The sequence below is a fragment of the Onychomys torridus genome, chromosome 1, assembly GCF_903995425.1.
Source record: "Onychomys torridus chromosome 1, mOncTor1.1, whole genome shotgun sequence".
NCBI classification, from domain to species: Eukaryota; Metazoa; Chordata; class Mammalia; order Rodentia; family Cricetidae; genus Onychomys; species Onychomys torridus.
Window position 1 is genome coordinate 103,633,083 of NC_050443.1, and position 12,864 is coordinate 103,645,946.

Sequence of the window (12,864 nt, forward strand, 5' to 3'; positions counted from 1 at the left end):
GTTCTAATTGTAGCCCTTCTCCTGATTTGTATAATAGTTGTACTCCTAGAAAGTTAAATTCTATTAAAAATGCTTCTTGACTTTTCTGAAATGAGAGTCTAGCCTCCAAGGCCAACACTGAAGATCACGTGGGACAGGAAGCCATGCTCCACCCAGACCACTCTGGAAGCCTTGACCCACAGATGTCACAAGGGCCTCTCAGGCCATGCCAGCCAAGGCAGCTAAGAGCCACTGCATGAGGCAGTTCCCAGGGTGTAACACTAACAAGGTACTAGCTGCTCCTGTGTCCTCTCTTTCAGAAGATGCCCAGGCCACCGGGACACTGCCTTGGTTGCAGTGGTATGGTGAGAAGGAACACGCACTGCATGCATCATGGGACTCCCTCACTGCCTTCGACCGTGCCCACCGGGGCCGCATCTCTGCCCTGGAGCCACAGGGGGACATCCTAGATGAGTTCCTGAAGCAGCAGAGGAGCAGCCGGTGTGAGGAAGCCCCACCCCCTTGCAGAAAGGAGGAGCCGGAGCCCTCCATAGAGACAGATGGTGACAGTGACTTTAAAATCCCAGTCCTCCCTTATGGACAGCACTTGGTCATTGACATCAAGTCTACATGGGGAGACAGACACTACGTTGGCCTTAATGGCATAGAGATATTCAGCTCCACAGGGGAACCAGTACAGATCTCCAGCATTACAGCGGACCCGCCTGACATCAATATTTTACCAGCTTATGGGAAAGACCCACGTGTAGTTTCCAACCTCATCGATGGGGTGAACAGGACCCAGGATGACATGCATGTCTGGCTGGCCCCCTTCACACCAGGCATGAGCCACTCCATCTCCATCGAGTTCACACACCCTTGCCAAGTTGCCCTGATTAGGATTTGGAATTACAATAAGTCTCGAATACACTCCTTCCGTGGTGTGAAGGACATCACCATGCTGTTGGATACACAGTGCATCTTTGAAGGAGAAATTGCCAAAGCCTCAGGAACCCTGATGGGAGGTACAGTATATCTGTGTGGATGTTCCAGAAGTCCTTGTTTGCTGCTCACTGAGGTATGGAGGGGAAACCTATGAGCTAGCCCAGGTTAGATAAAGTCCTCTTCACAGACATGGTGCACCCCTCACCTCCTCCAGCATGGGTGGGCCAGAACTGGGCTCCAAACACTAAGTGTCTATCTAGGGACCAGGATCCTAAACTGGAGAAGGAGCTTTTCTGCAAATCAGAGTCATGAATTATAGCATCTTTCTTGCCTTAAGTTAGAGGGTAGGGTGTTTTGGGAGCCCATGGGCCACTGGAGCCCAACTGCCATGGTTAGGAGCAGAATACCCATACCATCTAGGGGAGGGGCTTCATAAAAGGGCCTGCAGAAAGCCAGGCAGTGTATAGCTGTAGTCCCAGCACTAGGGTTATGCATGGATGATAAAATCACCCTGAGACTACCCACTACCACATACACTGTTTGAAATCCCACTTCTCCAAAGGCTCCAGCCCATGTGGGCTATAGACTGAGTTCAAGGGCAGTCTGAGTCTCTTAGCAAGGCTGTCTCAAGATTTAAAACAAGCGGACTCTGTGGCTATAGGTCAGTCATAGATCTCTTGCGTAGCATGTGCAAGTCCCTGGGGTCCTATCCCCAGCACTGCAGAAATAGGCTAAGGGATCTAGGTTGGACATCTAGTGCCTCTCACCAGGGACTTGTTTGGTGACAGATGACAAGGATCCTCATTCCATGAGGTCCTAGCAGTAGATCATTGTGGCTCTCAGCTTGGTGAAATGTGGGGACTGAGCTGTTGGCTCATACCAGGAACTGTCAGCTGCTTGTGATCACGTAGTGTGTGGGACACCAGAACATGTTCTGAATGGCAGATCGCTGGGGCCTGGGGTGAGTTGAACCTTCTCTCTTCTTGGTATTTGCCCAGCCCCTGAGCACTTTGGAGACACTATCCTTTTTACCACGGATGAGGACATTCTGGAGGCCATATTCTGCTTGGATGAGACCTTTGACATGGATGCTGAGAGCCTGTGGGGCTTTCAGCCTGAAGAGGCACTAAGGAGACCCAGCACTGCCGACAGTGAAGGTCAGGACGAGCGGCCTTTCACACAGGCCGGCTTGGGTGCCCAGGACCAGGTAGGGTTGGAGTGGGGCTGGAGTACCCCTAAATGGATTCCCTTTGTTGTTCAAGGCAAGGTCTCACCATGAAGCACAGTCTGGCCTTGATCCCATTGTCTTCCTGCCTCAGCTTCCCAAGTTGTAGGACAGCTCCTAAGTGGATTACTGCTCCTAACTCAGAGCAGGAAGGGGAAGTAAAACAGATATCCTTTACCCTGCTGGGGTGCCGCCTTGACAGTCCCCGTTTTCTATTTCATTTTCTATTCAGTGTTTCGTGTTTCATTCTCTAATTATCTATTATTTTTTTAAACCAAAGTGAAGTAAGGATTCAAATTTTCATCAAAGCCAGGAAATACAGGCTGGATGTTGGGCTCAGTGCTGTGTGTGTGTGTGTGTGTGTGTGTGTGTGTGTGTGTGTGTGTGTAATATAGAGGTTGGCAGCCCTATGAGGAGATAGATGTGCTTGAGGCGGCTTCTGATCACTCACCATTGTGAGTAGAATAGACATGCCTGCAGGAGGCAGCCTTGCAATTGAATCAAAGGCCAAAGCTGAGCCTGTTAGTACAGGCCTGGAAGCCAGCCATTCACAGGTCCAAGGCAAGTCAGTTATAGAATGAATTCAAGGCTGGCCTGGCCAAGTTAGAGAAACTGTCTCAAAAAGCACAAAGAAGGTTGTAGATGTAGTTCATCAGAAAAGTACTTGCCTGGCATACTTTAGGCCTGGGTTCTACCCCTAGAACCATTTATAAACATCAAACAGTGAGCATAACTATGGACGCCTGAGCACATGACCTAACCCAAGCTCACTAGTGATACAGGCTTTGCGAGCCTGGCCCCATGATGACCCTGAAGTAGGGACTATTGTATTCCTGCTGAGGGCATGGATTAAGTGCCTTCACTGAGGTAGATCGTGAAGGTGTCAAAGCCAGAATCTGAGTGCATAATGCTGAAAACAGTGGGCAAGAGTGAGCCCATGTCAGGGTCCACTGATGAAAATGGAGAGGCCCCGGGGTCTCGGGGTCTTGTAATGTAGAGAAAGAGGGGTGTGAGAAGAAGATGGGACAACCAGAAGCCCCAGGAGACAGGCTGGCCCACAGAAGTGTGTGAGGAAATCAGTAGCTGGCATACAGACCACCTCCCAGTGTCGTGGGGCCACAGCAGCAGGGCCAGGCAGGCATGGGGCAAGAGGGCAATGAGTGGGAGGCTGAGAAGAGCCTGCAGCCCTGCCCGGACAGCTCATAATCCACGTCTGCTTGTTCTCTTTGCCAGAGGAACCAGAAATCTGGGTTTTACACTATCTCAACTTAAAAGTGGCAATTAATTGAAATGTCCCAAACCTTCCTTGGGCCACAAAGCATGGCATAGTCTGTCCTCAACCCGTGGGTCTCCATGGAGTTGATCCTAAAGTCCTTTATCTGCCAGTGGTTCCCAAATGTCAAGGCCCAAGGGAACCTGCTAATGGACCTGACCTGCGAGGCCAGAGGGGTCACTTGGTCCTAGGGAAGGCAAACGTCTTGCTTCCTTTGCCTTACTCCATTCCTGTGTGAAGCACTGAAGGCTTCTTTGCCCAGGAGAATTAATGTTAAATGAAAAGTAATTCATCTTACATGGAGACTTCAAGCAGAGTGCAGCAGCCCACTGTGACCTGTCAGTAGACAGTACTGTTCATTTTTTTGCCCATGGGTGTCAACTGGGAACTCTAAAAGTACAGGCTCTGGGCTCACCTCTCAGATGACAGTTCTAAACAGCCACAAGTGAGGGCCCACTTGCTGTGATTTGGGGCTCCTTTCTCCCCTTTTCATCCTTCCCTTCCTCCTTTCGACCTCTTTTCTATTTCCTTCCCCTCCACTTTCTTCCTCCTCTCTCCGTCTTCCTTCCCTCTTCCGTCATTCTTCTTCCTCTTCCTTTCCTTGCCCCTCTCTTCTTCCCCCCTGCCTCTTCCCTATTTCCCTCTCCTTTTCTCCTTCACTGTCCATCCTTCCCGCTCTCTTCCTCCGTCTTTCCTCCTCCCTTCTTCCCCTCCCTCCCTGACTCCTTGTCTCACTCCTTCCCCAAGTCCCTCCCTCTCCCCATCTTCCTCCTTCCCCATCCTTTTCTTCCTTTTTCCTTCCCTTTCACTCAACAAGCATATGGTCTACGAGAGACTTTGAGAAAGTCTGGATACCCTCAGTTTCCAGGAAGAGCTGTGGTCGGGATATAGTCCCAGTTCTAGACACTCACATACCTCGTCAGTCATAGGAAGGCAAGGCATACAAAAACAGACCCAGGGATTTCCTGGGCACGGAGTGGGCAATGAATCTGGTAAAGGAACAAGTGGGTACCACTAAAACCTCTCTTCTCCCTGTTTCTCCCCAACCATCCTGCAGGTACCAGGGCTAGAACTACAAGCCAGTCCCCCTGTCTCTGAAGTCACCACACCAGAGCCAGGCATCTTCTATGGATTGTGTGAGTACCTGTCCCAGGTGCCTGGCAGGGGCCTCTCTGCACTAGCAGAGGGGCACGGTGGCATTTTGTACCCAGGCCATCTATATGCTCACTGGAGATCTGGATATGGGAGCCTGGTGGCCCCAGGCTGCTGTAGTCTCAGTGGGTGGGGCTGTTTGGACCTTAGCAATAGCTCAGCACACAGAGCAAAGTAGGGTGTGTGTGTGTGGGGGGGAGGGGTTCACAAGACCCCAAGCCCAGGTTCTCTGGAACCATGATTTTAGGCAGATTATGAGATGTTGCTAATGTCACATATTGAAACACACGAGGCTGCAGCAGCTAGCACACCTCCCTGAGTAGATCTCATCCCGACTCCTGGGCCTCTCCTCCTCCTTTCAGACAGTTCCTCTTAGTTCACTCATGTCCATGTCAGTCCTTCATTATCTAGGGAAGCTGAAGCCAGGGTCATGGCTGTCTGCGGTCCCCCTGCTTCCCCCAAGGCCCTGTTAACAGGCTCTCTGCATGCTCCGGCTGCCTGGCTGCCTGCTCTTTCTTGCCCTCCCTGATGCTGTGTCACTTGCTTTCAGTTTCTCTCCTGAAGACAAGAGTGGTGACCTTACCCTACTTCTTCAGAAGCAGCCTCACATCTCCAGTCCCCAGTGGGCCCAGCCTAGCCGGGCCCCTCCCCTCGCCACCTTAGGGGGTCGCAGGCTCTCATTGTCTCCTGGGTCTGAGTGACTCTTCTGGCTCCCCGCCTGCCCAGTCCGTGCATGCGATCTGAGTGTGGGGTCTCTAAGGTAGCTCTGAGGGAGGATGACTGGAGCCTTCTATCCCCACGCTGAGGTGGCAGAGGTGGCCTCAGCAGCTTGATGGGAAGCACAGAAGCTGCGGTGGCTACTAGTGATGTCCTGAGTTGAGGGAACGCTTGGTCTTCATGTCCCTATGTCCTCATGTCAGAGGCTGCATCCAGAAGGCCCTGGCTTTCTGGAGATAGTCAGTAACTGGGAGAAGTGAGTGGGGCTGTGGCCTGTGGCACAGGTTGTCTCCTGTCCTGGGACAAGGATCTGGGTGGTGCCTAGTGCACACTGCACCTCTACCTGCTGGCTCTTCTGCAGCCCTTTGCCCCAAATACCTTCCCATTGTCCTCCATGAGAACCCTCCCCTGTCCCTTGCCCACCCAAAAGGAAAAAATGGTCTCTAAGACGGAAAGAAGGTGACTTATTTTGAATTGTTATAGTTCTTTCCACTCTGGGTCACTAAATTACTCTAGACTAATGGACTAAAGAGCTTGAGAGGCAGGAACAGCAACACCCGAATTCAAGGCCAGCCTGTGCTCTAAGGGGAGATCGTGCTGAATGAATGAATAAACAAACAAACAAAGGGACAGGGAGATGGCTCATTTAACATACAAGCTGGTGGATCCTGGTAAATTCAGTTCCCAGGACCCACACAAAGCCGGGCATGGTAGTGTACACTGTAATCCCACTGTTGATGAGATGGAACCCAGTGAAGCTCTGGGGCTCTCTGACCACCAGTCTATCCTACTTGGTGTGCCCCAGGACCCAGTGAGGAAGAATGACACCCAAGGTTGTCCTCTGGCTCTGGCTCCCACATGCACTCATACCCTAATACACACACACACACACACACACACACACACACACACACACACACACACGGAGACAATGGAAATTAAATTCAAGCTGAATTCAGTAAAAGAAAATTTATTGGTTTATGCACCTAGAAGTTAGGGTCACTAGTTTCTTAGGCAACTAGATGTAAGCAGGGAAATGACACCATGGAGATTTTGTGTGTCTGTTTTTCTACCCTGTTTGCTTCCTGTTCTTCTTCATAGAGGGCCATGCCCCAGGGACTCATGGGAGGGCCATGCCCCAGGGACTCATGGGAGGGCCATGCCCCAGGGCCTTGTGCTCACATCCACCCATTACTAGCAACCCCAGAGCAGACGCCACATCTATTGCAGCAGGTATAGCTCCAGAATTAAGTCTCTGGGTCTAGTTTGTGACTCAGGCCTTTCCATAAATCAATTATGTGGTTCACCATGATGGAGATGGACAGGTAGGAGATATAAAAACCGTATCTGGCCAGACTTGGGTGGTTGGCTGTCCCTGTAGCCTGGGTAAGAGTGGCCAGCTGCCCAGACAACCTGGCTGAGCCAGGACCTATCCCTAGAAGAGGAAAGCAGGTGAGGGTGCTGCCAGGCGGGAGGCACCACTGTCCTGTCTACCTGTTAATTCATCTCCAAAGGCTGTTTACCAATGTCCTTGGCACTGAACTAACCCAGTCTTTCTCAGAAACGCCACTGCAGTGGCTGGGAGGTTGGCCCTGGAGTAGAACCCTGTGACTTCTGAACTTTGTACCTGCTAGGAAAGCGTTAGGCCTCTCCGCTGGGTCATTCCCTCCCTCTTAAGCCTAGAGCCCCAGGATTACTACATCTCTTCTCTAACCCCCGTCCCGTCCCATCCTCCACCTGCTCAGCAGCATGTGCAAGTAGAATACACTTTAATAAATCAGTCCTGCGGTGGGGAAGGGGGGCAGCAGTGGGTGAACACGGCCAATCCTCTTGCTTTGAAAGGGAATCTATGACTTGCTAATTTGCAGATGACACTCATTTGGGAAGTTTTGCAAATATCAGCCACGATGAATAGGGAAGAAGTCGAGAGGGCCAAAGCATGAGAGAAATAACAAAATTAATTTCCATTTGTATAAATACTAATTGATGCACGCAAGGAAAATGAATATGGAACATGGATATCAGCTCACAAGGAGAGCTGTTGCATTCAGAGCCCTGGATCAATGCGATCAGGTGCCTCATGCCAGACACAAAGGGACTGCGGGCATGGGAAAGGCTTGTTACCAGGGAGAGGTGGTATTTCTGCCTCTCCCTATCCCTCCCTTCACAGTTTACTCCCTCCTCCACCTCTAGGCCTTCTCCATCCCAGATGCTCCCCACCCCACCCTGTCACCTGGATCAATCCCTTCTTGTCCTTCTATGTTCAAACCATTCGGCTCCATTGCCTCCTAAACAGACCTTGATCCTGTCCCCTGCTGTCCTCTCCCACTGTGAACACCCTCGATGAGGTCACTCTCAGTTCCAGTGTCTTCCATGCCTGGCTGCCTTTACTGTCCTGCTGAAGTCCTTCCAAGACACAGTTCGGCCCACACCACTGTCCTGGTGCCATGTATAGGCCACCATGGTGGTACACACCTGCAGGCCCAGTATTTGGGAGGCTAAGCCTGAAGGATCACTGGTTCTGAGGCCATTCTAGATCACAAAGAGAGATCTTACCTCAACAAAGCAAAGAGAAAAAGTAAACTGTTGTAACTTCCCATTGCTATGTTGTGAACATCTCAGCTTCCATGTGGGATTGAGCCCTGTCTCCTTTCCTAGTCTTTCTCCTCTCCTCCCTTGGCCAGCTGCTTTCACATGTAGGCCCAACTTGTTCTCTCAGTCTAGAATGTTCTTTAGAAGTGCAGCATAGCATGCCTCTTCCTGCATGCAGTCCCAGCCCAGGTGCTACCTCCCTTCCTAAATACCCTGCTCCTGCTTGGCCACACTCCACCCCATCCCTTCCTTCTGGTTGGGCATGCAGCAGTGTACAGCTGTGGTACGCAGCATTTGCCAGGTGACTATTGACTTCTGAATGAGCACTGCTCACACTGAGACTCACTCTTATTTCCCTCACATCTCTACTTCTAAAACCACAGTTGGTGCATACACATGCTCAGTGAGGAGTCATTTATCATTCACTATAAATTAGGGGAGACGTATCCACTGACCACCTACCTACTTTTCTATCAATCAGAGGTTTCAAAACAAAATTTGATTAAGCATCTATGTGTTGGACACTGCTGTTCTAGCTCTGAGGATAGAACAGTCCGTGCTGGCCTCAGGGAAATCAACAAGCGCACTAATGCAGACTACCTCTCGAGGTTAGGATGAAAGCAAGTGGAACAAGGGCAGGAGAGTGGGGGGCACTGTCAGAAGATTGCTGAGAAATGCCATTTGAACATGGCTAGTAGAAGGAATATGTCAGTCAGCTTTTGCTGCAGAGCAAATCCACAGTGGAGCACCTGGATGCTCTGTAGCCGTCAGTGCTGGCAATTCTGAGCCACTCAGGTGTTCTCCCTCAGCCTCTGTATGCCTCTGAACAGCCAGCACGTGGACTAGCAACCATGTGCATGTGCTGCTACTGGCCAGAGCAACAGGTGACTGAGCTGCCTTGGCATCAGTGCAGGGCAGAAAGAGGAGGCAGCCTCCTGTGCACACATTCCACTCTGCAGCCCAGAGGCAGAGTGGAGAAGCTGGCCCACCTCTGTGGGAAAGCAGCAGGGCCACTGGCCGGAGGGGCAGCCAGCCTGAGTTGCTCCACACCCTGGAGGGTATGTGACCATAACAAGCAGTCTTCTCAGTGCTACTTAGAACCCAAGTCCTCATCAGCCCCCTAGATGCTCAGGCTGACTTTGGCACCACAGAGAGGAAGTTTGAAGGCTGAGTCACAAAAAGGATGCTGGGAAATGACAGGGCACAGGACAAGATGTCCTGTGTCAGGGAGGTGAGAGGTTGCAGCCTGGCCCCCCAGGGTGTTCTGGAAGTTTGCTGGGCTCACAGATCCTCCTCTAAGAAATATGGAGCACCTCATGACCCAGGCTTTCTGCCAGATCCACCCACCATGCTGTCATTCAGAAGTCCAAAGAGCTGGACTTCAGAACTCAGGCAGATATTAAATCGGGTCGGATACCTCCATGGTTGGATTGCCCCTGAGCTTGACCCTGCTCTACTGGGAAAGGAGGAACTCCAGCCAAGTATATGACAAGGTGACAGCGTGTGACCCAGAGCCCCAGAGAAGGGGACCTTTCTGGGCAATGGAATGAGTCACCTGGCATGTGTGTCCCAGGGCCACAGGAGGTCTCCTGATGTGGTCTCTGATGAAGTGGGGTGAAAGTTGAGGGGAAAGATGGGGTCAGAGCCACTTCCCTTACCCTGAATGCAGTGAGGGTTCCTAGGAGGAGTCTATTTGCATAAAATGTCCAATTCTGGTGTGACTGTCTCATTTAGTTACTGTCAGGCATTCATTGGCACTGAGCCTCTATATATGCCAGGCACTGTCCAGTACGTGGGTATATAATAGTCTAAAAAAACAAGTGGGGTTGTTCCCTTAAGGAGTCAGCAGCTGGCAGGTCACATGGACATTTACTAAGTAGTGTAGCAGGAATCTTAAAATGTCTTATTAATAAAATCAAACCTGAGGCCAGTTATTGGGGGTGAATGCTGGAAGATCAGAGAGACAGAACAGGCCACAGCTTCCTCACCTTGCCAGTTCCTCAGCTGATCCTGTTTCCTCAGACTGGAAGCCTCTGAGTCCTCATCCAAATGGATCTCAGCTGAACTGCTGCTCCAAAGCCTAAAAGCTTAACCAGCCAAATGCTTCTAGTTTCTGGTCTTCACGCCTTATATGCCTTTTCTGCTTTCTGCCATCACTCCCTGGGATTAAAGGCTACTTCTTGGGATTAAAGGCATGTGTTATCATGCCTGGCAGTTAGCAATGTGGCCTTGAACTCACTGAGATCCAGACAAATTTCTGCCTCTGGAATGCTAGGATTAAAGGTGTGAGTGCCACCATTTTCTGGCCTCTATGTCTGTCTAGTGGCTGTTCTGTTCTCTGACCCCAGATAAATTTATTAGGGTGCACAATATTTTGGGGAACACAATACCACCACATTTCCCCTTTTTTTGTCTAAAGTTTAAAAAAGCTTATAACTAATACAAGAAAAACTATCCAATAAGTATATACAATATATACAGTCAAGAATTACTTTAACAATGTCTAGTCCATTAACATTTGACAAATTCAGGCAAAAAACTCCATTATATATATATATATAAAATTTTTTTGACAATGTCCAGTCCAGTAACATTTGATAAACTCAGACAAAAATTTCATTACTTATCCTATTTAAAACAAGTAGTTCCTTTTTAAATGTGGATTCAATAATTGACCTCTTTATTTTATCATATCCATATTCTATCTTTTTTCTTTTCATAATAGATTCAGTAGTCTACCTTTTGTCATTTTTATATCTTCCCCTTTTTCTTTTTAGAGTAGATTCAATCATCTACCCATTTATCCTATTATTTCTTCATCTTCTTTCTCAGAGTAGATTCTATGATCTACCCCATATCTATATTCTCTCTTTCTTTTCCTTTCTTTCTTTTTTTCCAAACAAAAACTCTGAATCTAATCTCCTTGTTCAGCTTTTTTCCTGACCATTAACAATTAACAACTTGTAACCAACCATCATAAACAATAACAATTATACCATAAGCCATTGAACAACCAAAACACACTCACCCCACCTCTTGGGAATATAGGCGTTGTTTTCTTAAAATTACTTCCTGCTTTCTGGGGGGTGAAGAAATCTTTAGGGGATCCTAAAAAAGAAAGTTTTTGGGTTAATTGTCAAATCCTGTATCATTTGTCCAGTCTCTGCATAATGGGAAAGTGCAGAGCTTGTCACAAGTCCTTATTCGAGTAGTCAGTCTATCAGGCTGGATCATCTCAGCTAGCCATCTCAAAATTGTCCTAAGCAGTTTGTAGTCTAAAGTCAATCTTTTGGTGGTGTTAATCAGCTTAATAGCTTTTGAAAATTTCAAAGTCACTGTTAGGCGTGGTCATGGTTCCCTGCAAACTGTGTGTGTGTGTGTGTGTGTGTGTGTGTGTGTGTGTGTGTGTGTGTGTATGTGCGCCTCCTCTGTGGTTTGGAGCAATCAGTCTGATAAATGTCTGTCTCTCAGAACCATGAACGTTCTTCCCTAGAAGAGAACATCTTCCCAGCAATTTCTCCCCACCATTTGTCCTGCCAAACTTTTCCAAACTGACTTTTGCTGAGGCTTTGTTATAATATGATGGCCCGGGCAATTCTCCTCTGACCAAGCAGTAAACTCTTTATTCCAGGTAGCAACATCACCGCAGTCACCAACATGATGAGTAGCAGCCGCTGCCTCCATGGTCCCACCACTGTTTGTGGCTCAGCCCTGGCAGAAGCTTCTTCTAGGTTGGCCTCAAACTCGGGATCCTCCTGCCTCTGTCTTCTTCAGTAAATCCAACCAGCGTGCTCCATCACAACCAGCTGAGGGTAGCTCAGGTCTGAGCACGGGCCCAAAAGGTCACAGGCAAGCAGCTTTTTCGTGAATTCGTACCACAAATGTTGGGTGCCAGATGTAGCAGGAATCTTAAAAGTTCTTATTAATAAAATCAAGCCTGAGGCCAGTTTTTGGGGTGAATGCTGGAAGATCAGAGAGATAGAACAGGCCACAGCTTCCTCACCTTGCCAGTTCCTCAGCTGATCCTGTTTCCTCAGGCTGGATGCCTCTCAGATGAACTGTGCTGCTCCAAAGCCTAAAAGCTTAACCAGCCAAATGCTTCTAGTTTCTGGTCGTCACACCGTATATGCCTTTCTCCTTTCTGCCTTCACTCCCTGGGATTAAAGGCTACTTCTTGGGATTAAAGGCCTGTGTTATCATGCCTAGCTGTTTGCAATGTGGCCTTGAACTCACTGAGATCCAGACAAATTTCTGCCTCTGGAATGCTAGGATTAAAGGTGTGAGTGCCACCATTTTCTGGCCTCTATGTCTGTCTAGTGGCTGTTCCATTCTCTGACTCCAGATAAATTTATTAGGGTGCACAATATTTTGGGGAACACAGTACCACCACAAAGTAGTGGCCTCCAGAGTTTGGTAGAGGAAGTATACACAGACATGATGAGCTGTGAGCACAATCCAGAGACTAGGAACAGCATGTGCAAGGGCCTTGCTGTAGAAGAAAGGCCTAGAGAAATGAACAATTGGAAGATCATCTGGGTAGAACCAAGGGGGGGTTAGAAGCCAGGAGAGGAATACCACAGTGTGAAACAGCATGAGGGAGGGAACTCACAGGGCACAAAACATGGTGTGAGGGGCCTAGCCATGTGTGGGTGTCCTGCCTGCTATGTCCTGAGTAGGCAGTGGTCTGGGCCTGAAGACTCCTGAGAGAACGTTCACGAGGGGAGAGTGGAGAGGCTGAAGGGCAGCTCTTTTTTGGCTCCAGAGCCTCTGGTGGTGACTGGCTGCTTTCCTTCCCTCACAGGCCTCCGACTAAACTTCACAGCCTCCTGGGGGGACCTGCACTACATAGGACTCACTGGCCTGGAAGTCGTGGGCAAGGATGGCCAGGCGCTGCCCGTCCACCCGCACCAGCTCTCTGCCTCTCCCAGGGACCTAAATGACCTGCCAGAGTACACTGATGACTCCCGGACCCTAGACAAGT

The 12,864-nt window shown here is 49.4% G+C and overlaps 1 protein-coding gene across 6 annotated transcripts in view; it reads left to right on the forward strand.

Moving 5' to 3' along the window:
• LOC118589073 (katanin interacting protein) overlaps positions 1-12,864 on the forward strand; it is a 175,413-nt gene that overhangs the window by 147,413 nt on the left and 15,136 nt on the right. For 5 of the 6 annotated variants that reach the window (XM_036195976.1, XM_036195961.1, XM_036195993.1 and 2 more), the window contains 4 exons: positions 300-1,004; positions 1,923-2,131; positions 4,480-4,558; positions 12,685-12,862. In XM_036195976.1, the coding sequence (XP_036051869.1) occupies positions 300-1,004; positions 1,923-2,131; positions 4,480-4,558; positions 12,685-12,862 (1,171 nt within the window). The remainder of the gene's footprint in view (positions 1-299; positions 1,005-1,922; positions 2,132-4,479; positions 4,559-12,684; positions 12,863-12,864) is intronic. The other variant, XM_036195968.1, reaches the window with a different exon arrangement.